At 45.0% G+C, this 22070-nt stretch overlaps 1 protein-coding gene across 5 annotated transcripts in view; it reads left to right on the forward strand.

Moving 5' to 3' along the window:
• Positions 1–22070, forward strand: part of c1qtnf12 (C1q and TNF related 12) — a 55119-nt gene that overhangs the window by 17398 nt on the left and 15651 nt on the right. For 3 of the 5 annotated variants that reach the window (XM_052039532.1, XM_052039531.1, XM_052039534.1), the window contains 4 exons: positions 3648–3764; positions 4989–5100; positions 9633–9802; positions 16681–16789. In XM_052039532.1, coding sequence (XP_051895492.1) covers positions 3648–3764; positions 4989–5100; positions 9633–9802; positions 16681–16789 — 508 coding nt within the window. The remainder of the gene's footprint in view (positions 1–3647; positions 3765–4988; positions 5101–9632; positions 9803–16680; positions 16790–22070) is intronic. The other 2 variants (XM_052039533.1, XM_052039535.1) reach the window with 1 other exon arrangement.

The following is a 22070-nucleotide window of genomic DNA, read 5'->3' on the forward strand; positions in this document are numbered from 1 at the left end:
TATGTTTGTAAATTAAGAGTGGGCAGTTGATCAAGATGGGAATGGTCTCCAGTGATTCCCATATTCCGATCATTGATGGGGATAGTGACTAGTTGTGGCCTCTGCACCAATCCCCTGTGGCAGCCGACTGGCCACAGTCTTCCAACTTGCTTATTCCTACTCTCTGTTCATCCATTTATTCCTACCCTCTGTCTGTGCCAGCACGTTAACCTCCAATCCTGTGTGCTCTTCTTTGTTTAATAACCTCCTGTGTGGTACTTAATCAAAGTCCTTCTGAAAGTCCAACAAGATGCTGGAGGAACTCAGCAGGACAGGCAGCATCCATGGAGAAAAGCAAGTGGTCAATGTTTTGGGTCAGGACCCTTCCTCAGGACTGAAGATAGGGAAAGGGGAAGCCCAATATATAGGGGGGAAAAGCAGAGCAGTGATAGGCGGACAAAAGAGGGGAGGCGGGGTGGGCACAAGGTGGTGATAGGTAGAGGCAGTTAAGAGATAGTGATAGGCAGGTGCGGGGGAGGTGGGGAGAGCAGATCTGTCGGGGATCCTCCAGCATCTTGTTTTTTCATCTAGATTCCAGCATCTGCAGTCCTTTGTTTCTCTAATCCTTCTGAAAGTTCAAATTCATCACATCCACTGGTTCTTCCGTATCTATTCTGCTCGTTACAACTCAAGTTACTCCCATTGATTTGTCAAACAGAATTTCCCTTTAATAACTTAATTCCTTTATTCTTTTCCAAGTGTCCTGATACCACTTCCTTAGTTCCAGCACTTTCCCCACTATTAAATTTCGGCTAACATCCATAGTCCTCAGTTATCTCTCCTTGCTTTCATAAATAGTAGGCTTATATTTGATATCTTCCAGTCTGTGGGAACCATTCTAGGAGTTGTGGAATTTGGGAAGATGACAATCAGTGTATCCACATCTCCATGGCCTCCTTCTACAAAACCCCCAGATACAGGGTCCTGGGAATTTTTCCTTCCAGTCCCATTAATTTCTCCATTGCTGATTTTTTTACTAATGCTAAGTTCTTCGAGCTTCTCATTCACTCTAGATTTGTAATCCTCTACTTCTTCCAGATTTTCTGTGCCCCTTTCCCCGAGGATAGACACAAAATATTTATTTAATTTCTCTGCCATTTCCTTATCCTCCAACTGGCTCGGTTTGTAAAGGACCCACATTAACTTCTGCTAATCCTTTTCCTTTGGCATATTTTCTATGTTTCTCACTAGCCTACTCTTATGTTCTGCTTCCCTTTACTTATCAGTGCCTTTGTCTTCCTTTGCTAAACTCTGAAATATTCCCAATCCTCAGGTTTTTTATTTGGCAATATTATAAGCCTTTCCTTTTTATTTAATGCTGCCTTTAACTCCTCTTGAAGCCCACTGCTGGACACTTTACCTGGTTCTTTTTGCCCAGGTGGGATATATATTACTTGTAAACTATGTATTCATTCTTTAGAAGTTAGTCAATGGATGTTTACAGTCAAACCTGTTAATGTAGTTTCCCAATCTGTGCATCATGTCTTCAGAGTTTGCTTCATTCAGGACCTTAGTTTCTGATAGAACTAAGTCATTTTCAATCTCTATGAAACATGCTATCATATTATGATCACTGTTCCTCCTTGATTACCAAGTCATCGATTAACCTTTCTCATTACACAACACTGGATCTGGAATCTGCTTTTCATTCCTCAATATAGTGATTTAGGAAACTATTTCTTTCTTTCAAGAATTCAATCTATTACTGCAAAATTTTGCTTATCTAGTCCATTGGGAGCATGGGACCCAGTTCCCCTCTTAATTTAAAAGAGAGCACAGGAAGCTTGGTCCCAGTGTGTGTAAAGGGAGCATGAGCAGCAGCCCCTGGTGTGCCAGATGTGCAACCTTCAGGAATTCTGCACAGAGAGCGGATTATCAGAACTTTATTGTGTTTAGTTTAAAGTCTATTTATAGCTCTAGTTATTCAATATTCACAGTCTAATTCAAGTGAAGCCTGTCCCAAAGAAGAACTCCCTTTTCCCCAATACAGATGCCAGTGCCCATGAATTGAAACCCATTTTTTCCCACACTGACCTTTGAAGCATGCGTTCATTTCTCTAATCTTTCTTACTCTATGCCAATTTGATGTGACTCGGGTAATAACCCAGAGCTTCTGCTTTTTAACTTGGGCCCTAGAAGCTGATAATCCTTCAGCAGAACCTCCTCCCTTATCCTACATTTGTCAGTGGTTCCCACATGGATCTTGACCACTGGATCTCTTGCTCTGAGGATATGTTCTTAACCGTGGCACCAGGCAGGTAACAAGGAAGAGTATTCGTACTCTAACGCGATTGTCTCCTATTATTGCTTCATTCCTTTCAAGTCCCCAAATTTAATGGCCCCTGTACCTCAGTACTGTGGTTGGTTTGCTCATCCACTCTGCAGTCTCTGCTCCTGTCCATATGGACTGCAAGAACCTTGTGCCTGTTGTGCTTGGACAAGTGCAAAGGCCAATGCTCCTCCAGTGCTACCTCTGGGTCCCCATACCCTCCTCTCTCATAGTCACACCCTCCTGTCCTCCTTTACTATCCAGTTCCCCACTATCCCATCAAAGCATTGCAATCACCTCCTGGAACAAAGGGTCCCAGTAATTCTCTCCCTCCCTGTCATATCACACTGTGCGAATCTCAGACTCTAGCTCAACTCTGAGCTGTCCTCAAGTTGCAGATACTTGTTGTAGATATGACCACCATGGATGCCATTGATTTCCATCAACTCCCACGTACCACAGTTGCAATACATCACATGCCCTGCCCACATCTTAAAATGATTTCTTCATTTCATTTCATTTAATCAATTTATTTCATTCTGTCACTGTCTTTAGTTGGGACCACAGATTTCTATTCCCAGGTAACATTGCAAGTCACTGAATTTCAATTAACCATTTCTAGCAGCGATTCAATTCCCTAGAAGACTAAGGACTATTTTACATCATTGCCATTTACAACCCCAAGAATAAGGGAATTTAACTGTAAAACTAAATTTAACCAGTAAGTTATTTTTAAATGAAATTAGAATCACACCCTTTTCTCCACAGTAGACCAACCTTGAACTTATTCAATGATTCATCCATCACTACTCTCTGGAGTAACAAGTTCCAAAGATTCACGATCCTAAGAGAGAAGTAATCTTCCTCATCTCCGTCTGACATGGGTGACCCCCTTATTTCTGAAACCATGCCCCTAATTCTAGATGAAGGGAAACATCATCTCAGGATCCACCTGGTGAAGCCCCCTCAGAATCTCATACGTCTCAATAAGGTCACCTCTCATTCTTCTCAATTCCAGAGGACATTGGCCCAACCTGCTTCACCATTCCGCAGAAGACCAGTGTGAAAGGGGAATGATACTTCAGATAACTCATGAGCATAAATGTGTGGAAAGCTGCACGGAGATAGACATCAGGTTTAGGAACATTATCTTGCAGGGTTTAAATGACATGGTTAATATAAAGGTTCACTGGTGTTCAGCTAGTTTCCATCTTTGATTAGTTCCAAGTGCTTGCGGCAAACAGCCAGGATTCCCCTGATTTGTGAGGGGAATCTAGGGCACTGTAATAGACAAGTGGCCCAAAGTGCCTGGAGGAATAATCAGTTTGTTTTTTCCTAGCTCCCGGAAAATCGAGAGCATCGTCCAGTGGATCCGCATTCCTTCCTGATGAAATTTGTACAACGAGATGGAGCCAAGAAAAACAAGAAGTGCAGGTCCAACCGGAAGAAAGTATTGGTATTTCTTAAACTTCAGTCTTTTTCCATCTCTCCCCCTGCCCAGATCATGACTCACTCCTGGGATATGGCTCCGCTGGACACCCAGTAACCGTAAGCCATGACTGTGAACACTGGCGCAGTGACATAGCTTAACTCAGTCATACCCTTGTCCATGCTCAAAGCCCAAAGATTCAGCAGCAGAGGCTAGATAACACTTGAGAGGGGCTCCCTGGCTGATCTTCTGTCATTCTTCACTACACAGCCTGAGTATGCCCAGACCAATTATAAGCCCTCGACCTGTGATAAATGAGCAAACCCAGCGGCGATCAAATTTGGTCTCTTACGTGCTGCTTTTATCAAGAGATCACTGCTCTGTCAGTGGATACAGTTCTTGTACTGGTTTCCTAATATTGTGAAGATCAACACAATAAATTTATAGAAAGGGTGTAGAAGCTTTAGAGAGGGTGCAGAGGAGATTTGCCTGGATTGGAGAGCATGTCTTATGAGGATAGGTTGAGTGAGCTAGGGCTTTTCTCTTTGGAGAGAAGGAGGATGAGAGGTGATGATAGAGGTGTACAAGATGATAAGAGGCATAGATCGAGTGGACAGTCAGAGACTTTTTCCCAGTGCGACAATGGCTAAAACGAGGGGGCATAATTTTAAGGTGATTAGAGGAAGGTATGGGGGGATGTCAAGGGTAAGTTTTTTTACACAGAGAGTGGTGGGTCCGTGGAACACACTGTCTGCAGAGGTTGTGGGGGCAGATACATTAGGGACATTTAAGAGACTCTTAGACATACACATGAATGATAGAAAAATAGGGGGCTATGTGGGAGGGAAGGGTTTGATAGATCTTAGAGCAGGATAAAATGTCGGCACAACATTGTGGGTCGAAGGGCCTGTACTGTGCTGTAGTGTTCTATTTTCGAAATTAGAAATATATGAAGATGAATATCGTCAATTTAGATTGGTATGGGGACAACTTTGTGAAACTGTAGAGATCAAGTACAGTGCTGGATTTACACACCCCTGATTTGACTTAATGGTGCTGTGCAGTCACCAGTCAGGGTAGAAGTCCAGCCTTTCACCTGATCCCAGGGGTTTCATGCCCAGAGGGTCAGGTCAAAAGCCCCCTTGTAAACAGACATAGGTAACACCATAGTTTTTGGCCCAACTAAACCCATTTTCTCCTCACGGAGCCAACATTGTTCTCCAACAGTGTTTCTCTTTGTTTGCCCCCAAGCCGAGCCTTTCCGGCCCCCCTGGACCTCCAGGACCACCCGGACCCCCCGGGCCCGCGGGAGCCGCGGTCACTCAGGAGATACTGATGCGTGAATTTAAAGCAATGGTACGAGGTAAGCTGTGAATGTGGGGGGCTTGTAGCAGAGTGATTGGTAACAAAGTGACGGGGGAGAGGAACTTGCCTTAGCGATATCATAAAGGAGGTGATGTTGCATCGACTGTCCCACATTCACCTCTGAAACTGAATATCTGAAGCAGGAAGAGGAAATGGTTCGAAACACTCAGCAGGGCAGGCGGCATCTGTGGAGAGAGAAGCAGGGTTCAAGTCAACTCAAGTTTATTGTCATGTGCTCAAGTACAGTGAGGTACAGGTACAATGAAAAACTTGCTTGCAGCAGCATCACAGGCACATAGGAATAGACCACACACAGAATATAAATTATACATAAATTCTACAGGTAGGTGACCTGTCATTAGGACCATCGACCTGTGCTGCCTGACCTGCTGAGTATTTCCAGCATTTCCTGACTTTATTTCAGGTTTCAGGAATCTGCGGCTTTTTACTTTCTGGACTGATTTCCAGGATGGAGGTGGGGTGGACGTTCGGTGCATCGGTGCATCTCCGCCCCCTGGTTTGACACACGTAGGACACAGGCTGAGTTTAAGAGCCTGCTTTACCCTGTGATCAGCTGGTAGCAGGTTTGCTGTATGGGGAGTACTGTGCCGGCAGCCAGTTGTGAAGAGCAGTGAGTCCTCCTATCTCGTTTCCTGCAGTGGAGAAGGATTCAGAGAAGGGGCCTTAAACCTGCTGTTCATCTCAGAGAGCTTCCGACAATTCCCTCTAGTACCCTGCACCACCCACTTACACTAATCCCACACAAGCACATATTTTCTTACATCGTCATCAACTTCCCCCAGATTCTAGCACTCACCTACACCAGGGGTTATTTAAAGTGGCCAACTAACCTACCACATGACTACGGGACTGGGGAGGAAACCAGAGCACCCAGTGGAAACTCATCCAGCTGGAGTGGGATTGTGTGAGCTCCACAAGTCATCACCGGAGGTCAGGATTGAACCAGGGTTGCTGACGTTGTGAGGCAGGGTAAATCCTACACAGAAAGATCCATGGGTTATTTCCCAGAGTGAAGCTTAACCCAGTCTGGTTTCCATCAGGAGACTGGTTGTCAATTCTGCCTCAGGCCCAGTGGATATGGCAGGAACCCATGGCCATTTTTAATCACTGGAGCTCATTAAATGCTTCTCTAGCATTTACCACCAACTGTAGGTGGGAGGCAGACACCTGTTGGAAGTGGAAGACCTGGTCACCTTGACGTGCCACCTTCCAGGTGGTTTCCAAGGAGGGGGACTGGTAAGAGGGAAGTAGAACAACCTGGGACAAGGTAAGGTGTGATTTTCTGGACCCTGCAAGGACAGTAGGAATTGGGAGCAGGAGCAACCAAATGGGCCCTTGAACCTTCTTTAACATTCACTAAGTTGGTGGCTGGTCCTGTCCCTCTGGTCCACACTGTCTTGCCATTGGCTGTCCAGTTCCTCAGTTTCCCAGCTGTGTACAAGTGGGTGCAATGACTCGTCACCCACAGGTCCATAGAGTGGAGAACTCTGAGGGTTCCCAACCCTCTATGTGGAGACGTTTCTCCTGCTCCTAAATGTCCGCCTTCCTACTCCTGAAACTGCGCTCCCTAGTTCAGGGCTCTCCAGCCTCTCTGCTTGTTGGCCTCAGTGTCCTTCTGACCAGCTGCTGCCCTGATTCACCCTGGAGGGGGAGCTGGAGCATTTTCCTCACTCAGGCTGAGCTCAGGTGCCTATTGAAATGAGAGGCTCTCTTTCCCCCCCCCCCCCCACCCCATTTCACAAAAATACTGGGGGCTGTCCCATCCCCACCCGCTTCAAGGAGCTGCCACGTCACCTGGCAGCAAGGAAGGTGGACCCAGAGCAGTCGAGTAACACAGCTGTAGAATCCTCATCACACAGAGCAGGCCCTCTGGGCCATCTCGTCCCCACTGAATGTCGAGCACCCACTTACGTTGATCCTACACCACTTCCGATTTTTTTTTTCTTCCCACGTTCCTAGAGTGTAGGAGGCTGAGGGGTGACCTTATTGAGGTATATAAAATCATAAGGGGCATAGATAAGGTGGATGGTCACAGCCTTTTTCCCCAGGACAGGGGAGTCTAAAACTAGAAGGCATGGGGGAAAGGTTTAAAGGGGACTAAAGGGCAGGTTTTGTGAGTATGTGGAACAAGCTGCCGGGTAGAGGCACGCGCTGCTGGGTAGAGGCACATGCAATTACAATGTTTAAAAGACATTCCAACAGGTACATGGATATGAAATCTTTAGAGGGACATGGGTCAAGCCCAGGCAAATAGGACTAGCTCAGCTCAGCCATTTGGTCAGAATGGACAAGTTGAGTGAAGGGTCAGCTTCCATGCTGTGTGACACTCTGGTTCTGTTCCCATCAACGCCCACCAGATCCTCTCACTACACTAGAGGTCATTTATAGTCGCCATTTAACCCACCAACCTGCACGTCTTTGGGATGTGGGAGGAAACTGGAGCTTCCGGGATTAACCCATGGCGTCACAGGGAGAACGTGCAAAATCCACAGAGAGAGCACCAGAGGTCAGGATTGAACCTGGGTCACTGGAGCTGTGAGGCAGCAGCTGCACTAGCTGCACCACTGTGCTTCCTCCCTTCCTCCCCCCAACTGGCACTCACCCAGCCCCCTCAGGTGGACAGAATCAACCCCAGAAGCAGGAATCTGTTGCTGTGCCATCAATGACAAGGTCTTACTGTTGGCAGCTGCTGGTTTTGTAGAATGTCTGCTCTGCATTTATAATAACGGCTTGTGGGGCAATTGGAAACGTAACATTCAGGTAAAAACTTTGTTGAGGTTATCCTTGTCCTGAGGAAGCACCGGACAACAATCTGTGTGAGCACTTACTTGTTCTCCCCTCACCAGCCCAGCAGCACAGAATCCAACCATAATACTCCTGCCTGGCACAACTCGGCGACTAACTGACAACATGGGTCTGGATTCAATCCTGCTCTCCTTCTGACCTGTGTGCACTGATTCAGTGACTTGTCAGGGAAAGAGTCTTAATAATCATTTCCTCAGACCATATGGAATGAGCTGGAGGAGTCTTTGGGTAATTATGGCATCACCTGTATATTAGCTAAAGAGTGTTCAGTATGTTTTCCATTCCAGTTATGAAAGGAATCTATATAATGACAAGTTGCAGCATATTGTGTTTTCTACTATGTTCTGCCAACTGAAGTGACTCACTCTCCCCATCAGAAAGGAAGCCACAGGCTTCATTCTTGGCACCCCTACAACCGCAATCAAAACCTGGCCCATAGGCACTTGTGGGTCTGGACCCAGGTCCTACCACTCTGCAGCAAGGGGCGGGTTCATGAGATGCCCACCATACTTGACACTCAAGGATGATCTTTGAGGTTAAGTTGGATTCTTACCCTCTTTTGAGGCATTGGAAGGATAATGAGATGTGATGTTGCAAATAGGAAGAAGGGGAAACCCTGAAATGACTCTTAGACATGTCACCAAGTGGAATTGATGACAAATGCACATCCTGAAAATCTGCAGACCTTGTCCTCCTGATTAAACAGGGAATGCACAAGAACACAAGGAAATAGGAGCAGGAGTAGGTCATCTGACCCTTCAAGCCTGCCCTGCCATTCAGTATGATCATGGTTGATCTAAGCTGGCCTCAACTCCTCTTCTATCCCATTTCTCCAAACCACTCTGTTCCTTGATCTATCAAATAGTTATTCAGCTCCACTTTTACTTCTAATGATCCAGCTTCCACCACCTGCACAAGCAGAGAATTCCAGAGCTTCACCACCTCTGCGAGAAGAAATTTCTATGTACCTTAGCTTTGAACGACTGACCCCTTAGTTATCTCCCCTCATTCGAGACCCACCCACTAGTGAACATGGGGAGGCTCTGACCTCAATGGGACAAGAAGGGGAAAAGGCCCTGGATCCAAATTCTATGTATCCTAGGAGCCTGAAGGGGCTTTGGAAGGAACTCTTGAAGTGGTGATGTTTCAAATCTCTTTGGAACGGGAAGATGGCAAATATCAAACCATGTAACCAAGTAAATAGGAAGAGGCCAGGCAATTCATTAACAAAATGCACCCCAAAGTACCCAAGAAACCAATTAGTCAGCCACTCCCAAAGCAAATTAACATTACTTTAAAAAACATTCTGGAAGGGCATGATGAAAGATTTAGTAATGTTACCTGTGTGGTCTCTAAGAAATGAAGTGGGGAAGGGAAGTCTCAGCATGAGCAGAATTCTGGAGTGCCCACATTGGACACCTCCTGAACAATGCCACCCTCAGTGTGTTAGTTAAACACTTAATCCTATCATTTTATGACTTGCCCATGCTGGCCCTATACACTTATGGTTGCCTTGCTAAATTTTCCTTTGTTACCTCTGTACATGAGCAAAATCTTAGACCAGCAGACGTCACAAGAATGGTCATGATGCATCCCACTGTTTCAAGTGGAGTAATGGATCAAACCGAGAAGGTGTTTAACACATTGATCCTGTTCTTTTGAAGTAATCTTATAAACTTGAGAATTTTTCCCTGCCTTTCTCAGAAGAAACAGAGAGACGGGCAGCTGTTCTGACCGAAGTGCAAGCACCAACTTCTCTGTTGTTTGGTGACATCCATCCATACAAAAGAGTAGAGGAAGCATTTCACTGCAAACTGAAAGGGACAGTTACTGTGGACAAAAGGACTCTCCTGGAGCTTCAGAACTTCCAAGCGGTAAGAAAGCTGAAATTTCTCAGATATCACAAACCTGCAATCTAATGACTAAGTGGCATGAATGAGAAACTAAAATTTTATTGAGCTGGAAGCTACACAGATGCAGTCATAACTCTGATAATCAGGCACGCCAGGACTTTCGTGGTGTTGGACTGTCAGATTAATACCTCAACACATTTTTAATTCAATGAGTTGGAAGGGAATGTGGTAACCGGGGTCCTAGTGAGTTGGAAGGGAATATGGGAACCGGGGTCCTGGTGAGTCGAAAGGGAATGTGGGAACCAGGGTCCTGGTGAGTTGGAAGGGAATGTGGGAACCGGGCTCCCGGTGAGTTGGAAGGGAATGTGGGAACTGGGGTCCTGGCAACTGGGAAGGTAGAAGTGGCCAGATGCCAAACCTTTGGGATTCCTGAAAGGTCAAATACTGGATTATCAGTTTTATTTGTACATTCAAGAGTTAAGAGAATTGTAAACTCCACCAAATAGCAGTGTCTAATTCTACAATGATGATCTTAACTTCTCCGAGCAACTGAACCTTAAGTATATGGGCAGATAGGATTCTTGTTCCAACTGTCAGTGAATCGTCTCAAATCACTGGACACCTGAAACAAATAACCTGCTGGCTCCGTTCATGGGCACAGCCTTACACCCAATAAATTATATTGAGCCTCGATCAAGAAGTTGAGACCAACTTGCTATTACTCATCTCACACTACTACACGAGCCAAGATCTACCTCCATTCTCTCACAGGTTTGGATGCACAGTTTAAGTAACACCGTTAGGTGTGCATAAAGTTTTATGAAGGTAAAACATGCTATATAACAACATTTTATGTTGCAGAATTTGTTGACCACATTACCATCACTAAGCTGTGGAAAGAATTGAAACAGAATTTGAAGCAGGTCGATTTACTGCAAAGATAAAACAAGAAAAGGAGAAATTTTGGAAAACGTAGAGGGGTGATGAAATTAAGGGATTAAAGCAGTGGTGTAAGCGATTCCCATGGCAATGAATGAAGTTAATGATACCTCTACATGTGAAAGGATTTAGCTGTGTTTGCAAAATCAAGTTTGTTGCATGGCAGACTTGTTGTCACTTGGAGAAGTCATCATGTCAAAGAGGAACTTTTGTGATATAAATCAAGGCGCATTCTATAAAGATATGAAGAATATGAAATGGTTTCATGTTTTGAAGTTGTTAATGAACAGATTATGAAATGAAATGGTATGATAATAACTGGGTTTTACTAGATCATATTGCATTTTATTGTGAAAGGAAATTCAAATTAATTACACTGTGATGGTCAAGGTAATGAGATCTGCAAAAGGTCTGGTACAAACCTGTCTTCTATTGTCCACAATAGCTGACGTGATGATCTCCAGTAGTTAGTAAGTGGTATAGCAATGTGTCAACGCAATTACGATGTCTAGAAAATTATACTGTTCTGACACCATGCACATGTAATGTAATATGGTTTTTGTAAAGTAGTGTGTAATTTTCTTCCCACACTCCAATTGGATGCTTAGAAAGACAAGGCAGGCTTGACCAAACAAGAATAAGCACATTTATAAGCAGCTTGCATTTACTGGTCAATATTGATTAGGGAAACCATACTTACACTGTGCATGTTTGAGGTTAGATCAATAAGGCAGGCCTGTAGGGTGTCTTGTCCTTCCCTTGTAACCAGGGACATATGTAGGTGAGGTGTCAGAGGAGGCTCAGCCACGGGCTGCAGCAGTAAGGTGTTCAGCAGTCCCTCTTCTGTGATGGCAGGTGTCAGAGGGAGGAGACGTGCAGTTACCCTGAGAAGGGTAACAGGAGCTGGTCCCATTGCCACTGCTGGGACTCAGCACAGCACTTCTGATCAACAGGAGAACAGCCTGTTGGAGAGTTGTGACTTGCAGGAATTCTGTGGCAGGTAGTTCCGTGCATTCAGTGCACAAGCGGAGTTCGATGTGCATTGTGTTGCTATAGCAACACCAGACGGTGAATGTCCTGTGTGTGTGTACCAGTGCACCCCTCAGCTGGGCCAGGACATGAACCACTTCCCGGACACTGACATCTGGCTTTGCCCACTCTGTCCACGGGCTGAAATTCCCATTCTGTTGCTTGGTAGCACGAGAGTGGGAGATGGCGCAGATTTGGGAGGTTTCTGCCCCTCAGCCTGAATGACTTTCGGACCTGAGCTGTCCTTGGGAAACATCAGTTGTTAGCAACTTCCTCGAGAAGCAGATGAGTAGCAGTGCAAACTGTGCAGTTAGTGTACAACTGAAGAAAGGTGATAGTCAAATACCTCTCTAACCCTAGCACCCACCTTCAGTGTCTCTAATGCTGTGTGTCCTCCCTCCCGATGAAGTGTAAGGCAGATCTTCCATTGGTTGTGCTCCTCCTAAAAGCAACAATGGGATGAGTGGCAGAGAGTTAAGGATGGAGGAGAGATGTGAGGTGTGTGGGTGCAGGGTAGGAGACACAGGGAGCTCTGGGCAAGGGGGAGAATACACCTCCTCCCAGTCACACTTAGCACCTGCTCAGATGGGGCACAAGCAGTGCGGTGCTGGGGTCTGATTACAGCTGCAATCTATCTCACCTCTCCGTCCACAGCTTTCATCTCCCCCCTTCCCTTGTGCTTGGAAGGGAATTGTGGAATGGGAGGTTCAGTGTGACACTCTGACAGATCCCTCGGGGAATTAGATAAACTAATGAAAGAACAATTTCACTTGTATTGAATAGCCAGGCTCCCCTGGTTCCTAGGGTCAGATGCCATCAATGAAGGCCTCAAACCAGAGGAAGGGGCTCATTTAAAGGAAGGGTCTTTGACCAGTTAATAGTCAGCCAATGCGTAAACTAAGCCACATAATTTTGGCCCTGAATTTGTTGCCTGGATGCTGCATGGCTCCTGGTTCCTTGGTGATTAACCAGACCCACTGGAGGAGCTGATCGCTTGGGTTGGTTGATTGGAGATTATGGAATCTCTCTGTAGCCAGCCTGGTGACACCTTCCTGCAGCAGGAGAGAACAGCAAGATTCTTGGAGTATCTTCAGTTGTTAGGGTGCAGCTCGTCGAAATTCTGAAGAGACACGTAATCAGTTCTGGAGTGTTTGGCCATGAAGGTAGTAAGGTGCTTCAGCAGAGTGGCAGTGTGTTCAGGGCTGAGCTAACATGTGAGCTGTTGGATGCAGGGATGCAACAGGTTCAGTAGGGTAGAACAGTGACACAGCAGGTAGAGACCTGAATTCGATCCTGATCTCCAATGCCTCCTGTGGAGAGTTTGCATGTTTTCCCTGTGACATTCACACACACTCCAGTTGCTCTGGGTTCCTCCCACATCCCAAAGATTGATAGTAAGTTAATTGATAACTGAAAATTGCCCCTTATTGTGGTAAGTGGGTGGTAAGCAAATCATAGGCATGTAAGAAAGGATGGATCACAGGGAAATAGTGGGGAATGAGATTGCTCTGACAGTTAGTAGAGACCCTGTGGGCTGAATGGCCTTGTGAGCAGATGCGCTATGAGAATGTTCCACCAGCAGCATGGGAGGCATGTTAATATATGAGTAAATCTTCCAGTGATATTTTCTCCTAATGCTCAGGTCTCAGCTTATCCTCTGGGTTCTGTGTACTTGTTTCTACATAGAACATTACAGCACAGTACAGGCCCTTCGGCCGACACTTTATCCTGCTCTAAGATCTATCTAACCCTTCCCTCCCACATAGCCCTCCATTTTTCTATCATTCATGTGTCTATCTAAGAGTCTCTTAAAATGTCCCTAATGTATCTGCCCCCACAACCTCAGCCAGCAGTGCGTTCCACTCACCCACCACTCTCTGTGTAAAACAAAAACTTAGCTCTGACATCCCCCTCATACCTTCCTCCTACCTACAGACCCCACACTTTAGGAAGTATGTCATTGCCTTTCAGGCACTTTCGGATATCCTGGTGCTGTGAAAGGAGCTGTATGTAGGAAAGCCATTCATATCTTTTTTGAGGTAATTTAACTGGTTAATATTCAACATTATCTTTAAGTTCAGGTTCATTCCACTGCAGTGGATGCCATTCTCCATGAACAATTCCGACACAGTGATCCTGTTCCAACAGACAGCACCAAACTGTGCTGGAAATACCCTGCTGGTAACAGAATTTCAGACTCTGTCTCTAATGAAAGTAAAATCTGGGAGGGAGGCTGTAGCAGTAGTGATAATTCAAAGAATCTTACAGACCACTGTAACTTTAGCCGCTCTTTAAAGACCTCCATGAAAATACAGTTAATGGCAGCAGGAGACCTGTGTACCATTGTCATACTAACAAGAGCAGCACCTCTACATCTAAAGCTGAGAACTGAGGTGTTCTCTGTGTCCCTGTTCCCAGAATATCTCATTCCTACTTCCTTCAGTCTTGGCCTAATTGATCGCTGCTCCCAGACGCAGCCCTTGGTTCCAGACTCATTCAACTCCCTGGTTCTACTCCTATTTGGGTCCCAAATCCTAGACAGGTCCTTGGTTCAAGGCTTGTCCTGGTTCTGGGCTTGGGCTTGGACTGAATATTTTTACCCCACATCAGGTGTCAATGATACCTCAGGTTTGGGATGAACCTGAAGATTTGAAATTTTATTTCCATCTTCCATTCATTAACAAATGCAGTTTTTTTACTATTATGAGCTGCTTAGAAACCAATCGGCTGCGTCCATGATTGCCGTTGGTCAGGGAAAGGGAACACAGGTTGTGTATGGAGTGAATTATTTGTAGTAACTCAGTTATCACCATGCAAAGTTTGTAACAGAGGGCAGAAATATTTTTAAGGTTTAAGGTATCCATGTCATATATATAAATGTGAAACCATAAGAGATAAAGTTATAACATATAGAGTATATTATGAGGTAGCTTTTGTTTACATACATTTATTATTAAAGACTGTATAAATTGCAATCCATCTACATTAGAGGGCATATAGTCCATTGCATTCCAGGGGAGCACTTGGACAGTGGTCAGCATTAGCCTATGATTTTGTAGTATAACATTTTTACTTTGCTAGAACATTAACAGGTAAAGGTTGACACCTCATTACATCAGAAGATATTAAAGCAGATAACCAAATGCTGGTCAAAGCAGAGGGTTTTATAGGATTGTCTTAAAGGAGGGAGAAAGGCAGGAAGGCTTAGGTAGGGAATTCCTGGGCAGCTGAAGATAGAGAAATTAAATTCTAGGATGATCAAGAGGTTGGAATTGGAAGAGTGCAGAATTTGCCCATAGTTGTAGTCTGGAACAGATTACTGAGATAGGGTTGGCATTGAAAGCAAGGACAAGGATTTTAAAATTCAGACTCTGCCTGAGTGTGAGTCAGCAGTCAGAAGTGTGAGGGGACTGCAGGACTTTAACCAGTTTGGACCCAGGCTGCAGGCTTTTAGATGAGCTCACGTTTACAGAGGTAGAACATTGTAGAAATTGAAGCAAAAAACTTCAGATGCTGGAAGTCCAAAACAAAAACAGGTCAAACAACATCTGTGGGGAGAGAAACAGATTGAAAGTTGCAGATCAAAGACCTTCACCAAAACTGGAAAAATGAGAAAACAAGAATGTTTTAAGCAGCAGCAAAATATATAGCATTTGCTGCTCACAATGTATTGGGGAAACCAAATGCAGATCAGGTGACTGCTTTGCAGGGCACCTCAGCTCAGTCCACAAAGGTGCCCTGAACCTCCTATCACCTGTTGTCCATCCATTTTTCATATTGACTTATAGCCTCCTACACTGGTCCAATGAAGCCCAACCTTAATTCAAGGAAGAGCACCTCATCTTCCCACTGGGTATAATGCAGATCCTGGGACTCAATATTAAATTTAACAATTTCAGGAAACTTTTTCTTTCCTCTCCTTCTCTTTCAAGGTGTTGTTTTACCTGTTGCATTATGTTCCTTCTGTCTCTACCTGTAGGTTTTTGAAGTAATTGTTACCCTGACAACCTTGGTCTCTGCCCTATCACAGGCATTCCCTCTGTTCTCTCCACCCTCCCCTTCCCTGTAAGTTAAAACACACTGGCTTATTCACTTGGCCAGTTCTGAAATGTCAGCTCCCCAATGATGCTGCTTGATACGTGGGGTGCTCCCAGCATTTTCTGCTTCTGTTTAGTACATTGCAGAACTTTGCTTGAAGGTATTCTGTCATGAAATGGAGAGGTTTTTCTGGGGGACTTGGTGACTCTTAACACTGTCAGTCTGAGGTAGGATCATTGCAGTCTTGCTGTGAAAGTACAATTGTACATTTTGAGGTTATTTATCTGGCGTATGTTCTTACCTAAAAGCAAGAAAATATGTACGGGTCGTCCCCAGGTTAAGGCAGGGTTCCATTCCTGTGAACCGCTTGTAACCCAAACGGGTCGCAAGTTGGAAATGCGGCCACGAACCGAGTTCTCACACGGCAGTAGATTCCTGCAGCAGTCAGTAAATCCATCCTGCCGGTCTCCCAAACACTCGTTCGTCTGTACAGGGAGGACTTGTATAAGTCAGATGTTTGTAACCTGGGGAGGACTTGTATATGAAAATGTAGATAAGAATGCTAAAATAATCTTATCTCAATTAATATGATGAAAGATGTATCTGCTTATCTGCAGTGCCAAAAGTAAAGGAAAGCTTAGAAATTAGTATTGACAAAATTAGAAACAGCTTTATAATTCTTTATGGCATTTTTTTGTCTGCAATACTCGAGCCATTAACCTTTCTTCAAATAAATCTGTTTATGCCTCATTAAAAACCAGAGGAACTTTATAAGATGATGCCAAGCATTTATTGCCAGTGTCAGGTTCAGTAATTTATGAGCAATGTCTTTTATTTTGGCATTGGTTTCATTTGACATCCTTACAAATCCAGATTGGTTTGTTTTCCTGTAGCCACTTGCAAAAGGAGCATTCCTGAGAGGATCTGGGATGAATCTGTCAACTGGACGGTTTACAGCACCAATAACTGGCATCTACCAATTTTCTGCCAATGTACACATTGGTAAGTACTTGTTCAGAGCTCTGCATGATTATAATTAATGTTTATCTTAGGGGGAAATTGTAAGAAATGAACCTTAAACAGTGCTTGAGAAACAACAGTGATTCCATCAAAAGCAAGTCACCTGACTGCAGAGTGCTTTGGAAAAGATAGTAGGTTGCTTATTTATTGCTTCTATAAGTGGTATTATGAAAGAAAGACTCTGACAAAGAATTACACTAACTGTCAATATTCTGCCAATTTTTCTGTGGAATATATTTTAAAAATGTAATCCTGATGAGAAGCCAAGAATGCTTGGACTGGAACGTTCAGTCCTAATACAGTACAGGAGCAGCCTGAGCATTAAATTGGTAGTCACTGTTTTTTGTTGTGGAGATGGAAGGAAGGGGTGTAAAATTACAGTGTGCCCAACCATTCAGAGGACAGTTGTAATTTTGAGGTTATTCACATAGTGACTGTGCTTATCTAAGAGCAAGAAAACATTAGGTGTATAATAAAGCTAAAATAATATTATATCTTGGTATATATTGATTGCTGTCTGCAATGACAAAAAAAATAAGGAAAGCTTAAAAATTAATTCTAGGCAAGTTGGAAAGGACTTTATGCTGTGGGATGAGGAAGAGGTGGGACATGGGGGAGGATTAGGAATGAGGACACTGGCAACCACAAAGGTTTCATTGCCTTCTTAAAGGGGAACTTCCAATATTGCCTTCTCCTTGGAGAGCAAGGCTCTGCTCCTCCTGCTTTTGATGTGCACCACTCATGTGCCGGTGAGTCCTGTACAATGTATTTGGAGGAGGTCGCTGTCATAGAGTCATACAGCATAGAAACAGGCCCTTCAGCCCAATGGTCCATGCCAACCAAGATGCCCCATCCAAGCTAGTCCCATTTGCCTGCATTTGGCCCATAGCTTTCTAAACCTTTCCAATCCATGTACCCGTCCATCTGTCTTTTAAAAGTTCTTATTGTACCTGCCTCAGCCACTTCCTCTGGCAGCTCATTCCACATGGATATCACCCTTCGTGTAAAAAAAAAAGTTGCCCCTCATGTTCTTAAATCTTTCAACGCTCACCTTAAACCTATGCACTCTAGCTCTTGATACCCCAACTCTGGGGGGGAAAAAGACTGAGTGCATTCACTGTCTCCACGCCCCTCATGATTTTATACACCATAGTTGAATAGCTGCTGATGTGCACAAATCGTGAGATGTGGGTGTGATGCTAAGTGTGTCAGGATGACGTCCTGCCCGATATAAGTTGCTGGTGTGAGTAACAGGGACAAGCTGAGGCTGGCAGTGAAGGTGATAGGATAGTGTGCTTGAGGATGCATTTCACTGACCTTGACTAGTTGTTTAAATTTCTTGCAGCACTGTCCTCAAACCTTGGGGACGAGGCTCCTGGCGTTGTCCTCTGGGCTGCCTTTCACCATGTGGTTGGAGGAGCTCCTGGCCCTTTACAGATAGTGGAAGGCTGTCTAAATTTCCAGCCCACCACTGCACTGAGGGAATGTTCACTGTCTGACATGCCACCTCTTAGATGAGATGAAAGGCCCCAGTGGAAGAAGAGCAGATAGGTTAACCCCAGTTTTCATGTCAATACTTAACACTCATTGATATCACTTCAACAAGTTAACAGAATATTACCTATATTGCAAATGTGGCTGCATTTCAAAAGTGCTTCATAAGTTTTAAAGCACTTTGAGATGTCCTGAGGTTGTGAAAGGCTCTGTATTAATTTGAACCCTGTAGGAGTCCTCTGGGGATGAATAAATTCTGATCTTCCAAGATTCCAGCAAGGAATTTGATGCCCTGTAATACGAGTGATTATCCCTGTGGAGCAACATGTGAAAATGACTGAATTAGACTGAAACCTGGGAAAACCACAAATGTAAATGGAGATTCCATAGAACCATAGAACAATACAGCACAATACAGGGCCTTCGGCTCACCATGTTGTGCCGCCCTTCAAACAACACCTAAGACTATCTAACCCCTTCCTCCATATGCTTATCTAACAGTCTCTTGAACTTGTCCAATGTATCAGCCTCCACCACCACCCCAGGCAGCGCATTCCATGCACCAACCACTCTCTGGGTGAAAAACCTCCCTCTGACATCTCCCTTGAACTTCCCACCCAATACCTTAAAGCCATGTCCTCTTGTTTTGAGCATTGGTGACCTGGGAAAGAGGTGCTGGCTGTCCACTCTATCTCTTCCTCTCAATATCTTCTATAACTCTATCATGTCTCCCCTCATCCTCCTCCTCTCCAATGAGAACAGCCCTAGCTCCTTTAGTCTCTCCTCATAATTCATACTCTCTAATCCAGGCAGCATCCTAGTAAATCTCCTCTGCACCCTTTCCAGTGCCTCCACATCCTTCCTATAATAAGGCGACCAGAACTGGACACAGTACTCTAAGTGTGACCTAACCAAAGTTTTGTAAAGCTGCATCATCACTTCGCGGCTCTTAAACTCGATCCCTCGGCTTATGAAAGCTAACATCCCATAAGCTTTCTTAACTGAGATGTGTGAGGCGACTTTCAGTGATCTGTGGATATGAACCCCCAGATCCCTCTGCTCCTCCACACTGCCCAGAATCCTGCCATTTACCTTGTACTCCGCCTTGGAGTTTGTCCTTCCAAAGTGTATGACCTCACACTTCTCTGGATTGAACTCCATCTGCCACTTGTCAGCCCAGCTCTGCATCCTATCAATATCCCTCTGCAAGCTTCAACAGCCCTCCACACTATCCACAACACCACCGATCTTTGTGTCATCTGCAAACTTGCTAACCCAGCCTTCCACCCCCTCATCTAAGTCGTTAATAAATATCACAAAAAGTAGAGGTCCCAGAACCGATCCCTGCGGGACACCACTAGTCACAGCCCTCCAATCCGAATGCACTCCCTCCACCACAACCCTCTGCTTTCTAAAGGCAAGCCAATTCTGAATCCACACGGCCAAGCCTCCCTGGATCCCTTGGCCTCTGACCTTCTGAAGAAGCCTACCATGTGGAACCTTGTCAGACGCCTTACTAAAATCCATGTAGACCACATCTACTGCACTACCCTCATCAATCTTCCTGGTCAGCTCCTCAAAGAACCCTATCAGGCTTGTGAGACATGATCTTCACTTCACAAAGCCATGCTGGCTGTCCCTAATCAGTCCATGATTCTCTAAATGCTCATAGATCCTATCTCCTAGAATCCTTTCTAACAGCTTACCCACCACAGACGTAAGGCTCACTGGTCTGTAATTCCCTGGACTATCCCTGCCACCTTTCTTGAATAAGGGGACAACATTCGCCACCCTCCAATCCTCCAGTACCATTCCCGTTGACAACGAGGAGTCAAAGATCCTAGCCAACGGTTCAGCAATCTCCTCCCTTGCCTCACAGAGCAGCCTGGGGAATATTCCGTCAGGCCCCGGGGACTTACCTGTCGCAATATTTTCTAACAACTCCAACACATCCTCTCTCTTAATATCTACATACTCTAGAACATTACCCTCAGCAACACTGTCCTCAGCATCATCAAGACCCCTCTCCTTGGTGAATACTGAAGAGAAGTATTCATTCAGAACCTCACCCACTTCCACAGCTTCCAGGCACACCCTCCCACTTTTGTCTTTAATCGGACCAACCTTTACCCTAGCCATCCTTCTGCTCTTCATGTACGAGAAAAAAGCCTTGGGATTCTCCTTAACCCTACCCGCCAAAGCCTTTTCATGTCTCCTTCTCACTTTCCTCAGCCCTTTCTTAAGTTCCTTCCTTGCTACTCTATATTCCTCACGAGCCCTGTCCGATCCTTGCTGCTTACACCTTATGTATACTGCCTTCTTCTTCCTAACTAGTTGCTCCACCTCTCTCATCACCCACGGTTCCTTCACCCTACCATTCCTTCTCTGCCTCACCAGGACAAATTTATCGCTAACATCCTGCAAAAGATCCCTGAACATCGACCACATCTCCATGTACATTTCCCTTCAAAAATCTCACCCCAATTTACACTCCCAAGTTCTCACCTTATAGCCTCATAATTCGCCTTTCCCCAATTAAATATTTTCCTGTCCTCTTTGCTCCTATCCCTGTCCATGACAATTCTAAAAGTTATGGAGCAATGGTCACTGTCCCCCAAATGCTCACCCACCGATAGATCTGTCACCTGTCCTGGTTCATTACCTAAAACTAGATCTAATATGGCATTCCCTCTAGTTGGCCTGTCAACATACTGTGTCAGGAATCCATCCTGGACACGCCTAACAAACTGCGCCCCGTCTAACCCCTTGGCACTAAGTAGGTGCCAATCAATATTTGGAAAGTTGAAGTCTCCCATTATAATAACCCTGTTATTTTCGTGTCTTTCCAAAAACTGCCTCCCAATCTCCTCCTCAGTATCCCTACTGCTACCGGGGGGCCTATAGAATACTCCCAGGAGGGTAACTGCCCCTTTCTTGTTCCTAACTTCCACCCATATTGACTCTAGAGAGGATCCTTCTACATTATCTACCCTTTCTGCAGTTGTAACAATGTCCCTGACCAGTATCGCTACCCGTCCTCCTGTTCTACCCCCCCATCCCTTTTAAAACACTGAAAACCAGGAATATTCAATATCCATTCCTGCCCTGATGTCAGCCATGTCTCTGTAATAGCCATAGTATCATAGTCACATGTACTAATCCAAGCTCTCAGTTCATCTCCCTTATTCCTGACGCTGCTCGCATTTAAGTAAATGCACTTTAGCCCATCCACCTTACTACTTTTATAGCCTGTACTCTGCTTCTCCTTCCTCAAAGCCTCTCTACCTGTCAGATCTGACTTTTTCCCCATCCCCTTCTCCCTCTGACCTACTCCTCTGGTTACCATCCCCCTCACAATCTAGTTTAAACCCTCCTGAACCACCCTTCCATATTTTGTGTTTCCCTTTGGCAGAGAAGGAGGCAGTTTCGGCCCATCAAGTCTATGCCAGCTCACAGAGCAATCCCATTCCCCGCAAATTTCCCGTGTAACCTTTTCTCCCTCCATTCGCTTCAACTTGCCCCAGATTCTACCACCGCGGAGATTCACTGTGCTTCTGATACATGGACTCGAGGTTCTCAATACCATCCTGAATGCTCCTTCTCCACTTCAAGCGGCCATAGGCCAGCAATTCCAAAGAGTCAGTGGGATGTTGCACTTCCTCAAGGAAGTTTTGAGCACCTCCTTGAATATTTTCCTCTGCCCACTTGGTAATCTCTCATGATAAAGCTCGGAATAGAGTATCTGTTTCGAGAGTCTGGTGTCGGACAT

This window comes from Pristis pectinata, chromosome 26 (assembly GCF_009764475.1).
Source record: "Pristis pectinata isolate sPriPec2 chromosome 26, sPriPec2.1.pri, whole genome shotgun sequence".
NCBI lineage: Eukaryota > Metazoa > Chordata > Chondrichthyes > Rhinopristiformes > Pristidae > Pristis > Pristis pectinata.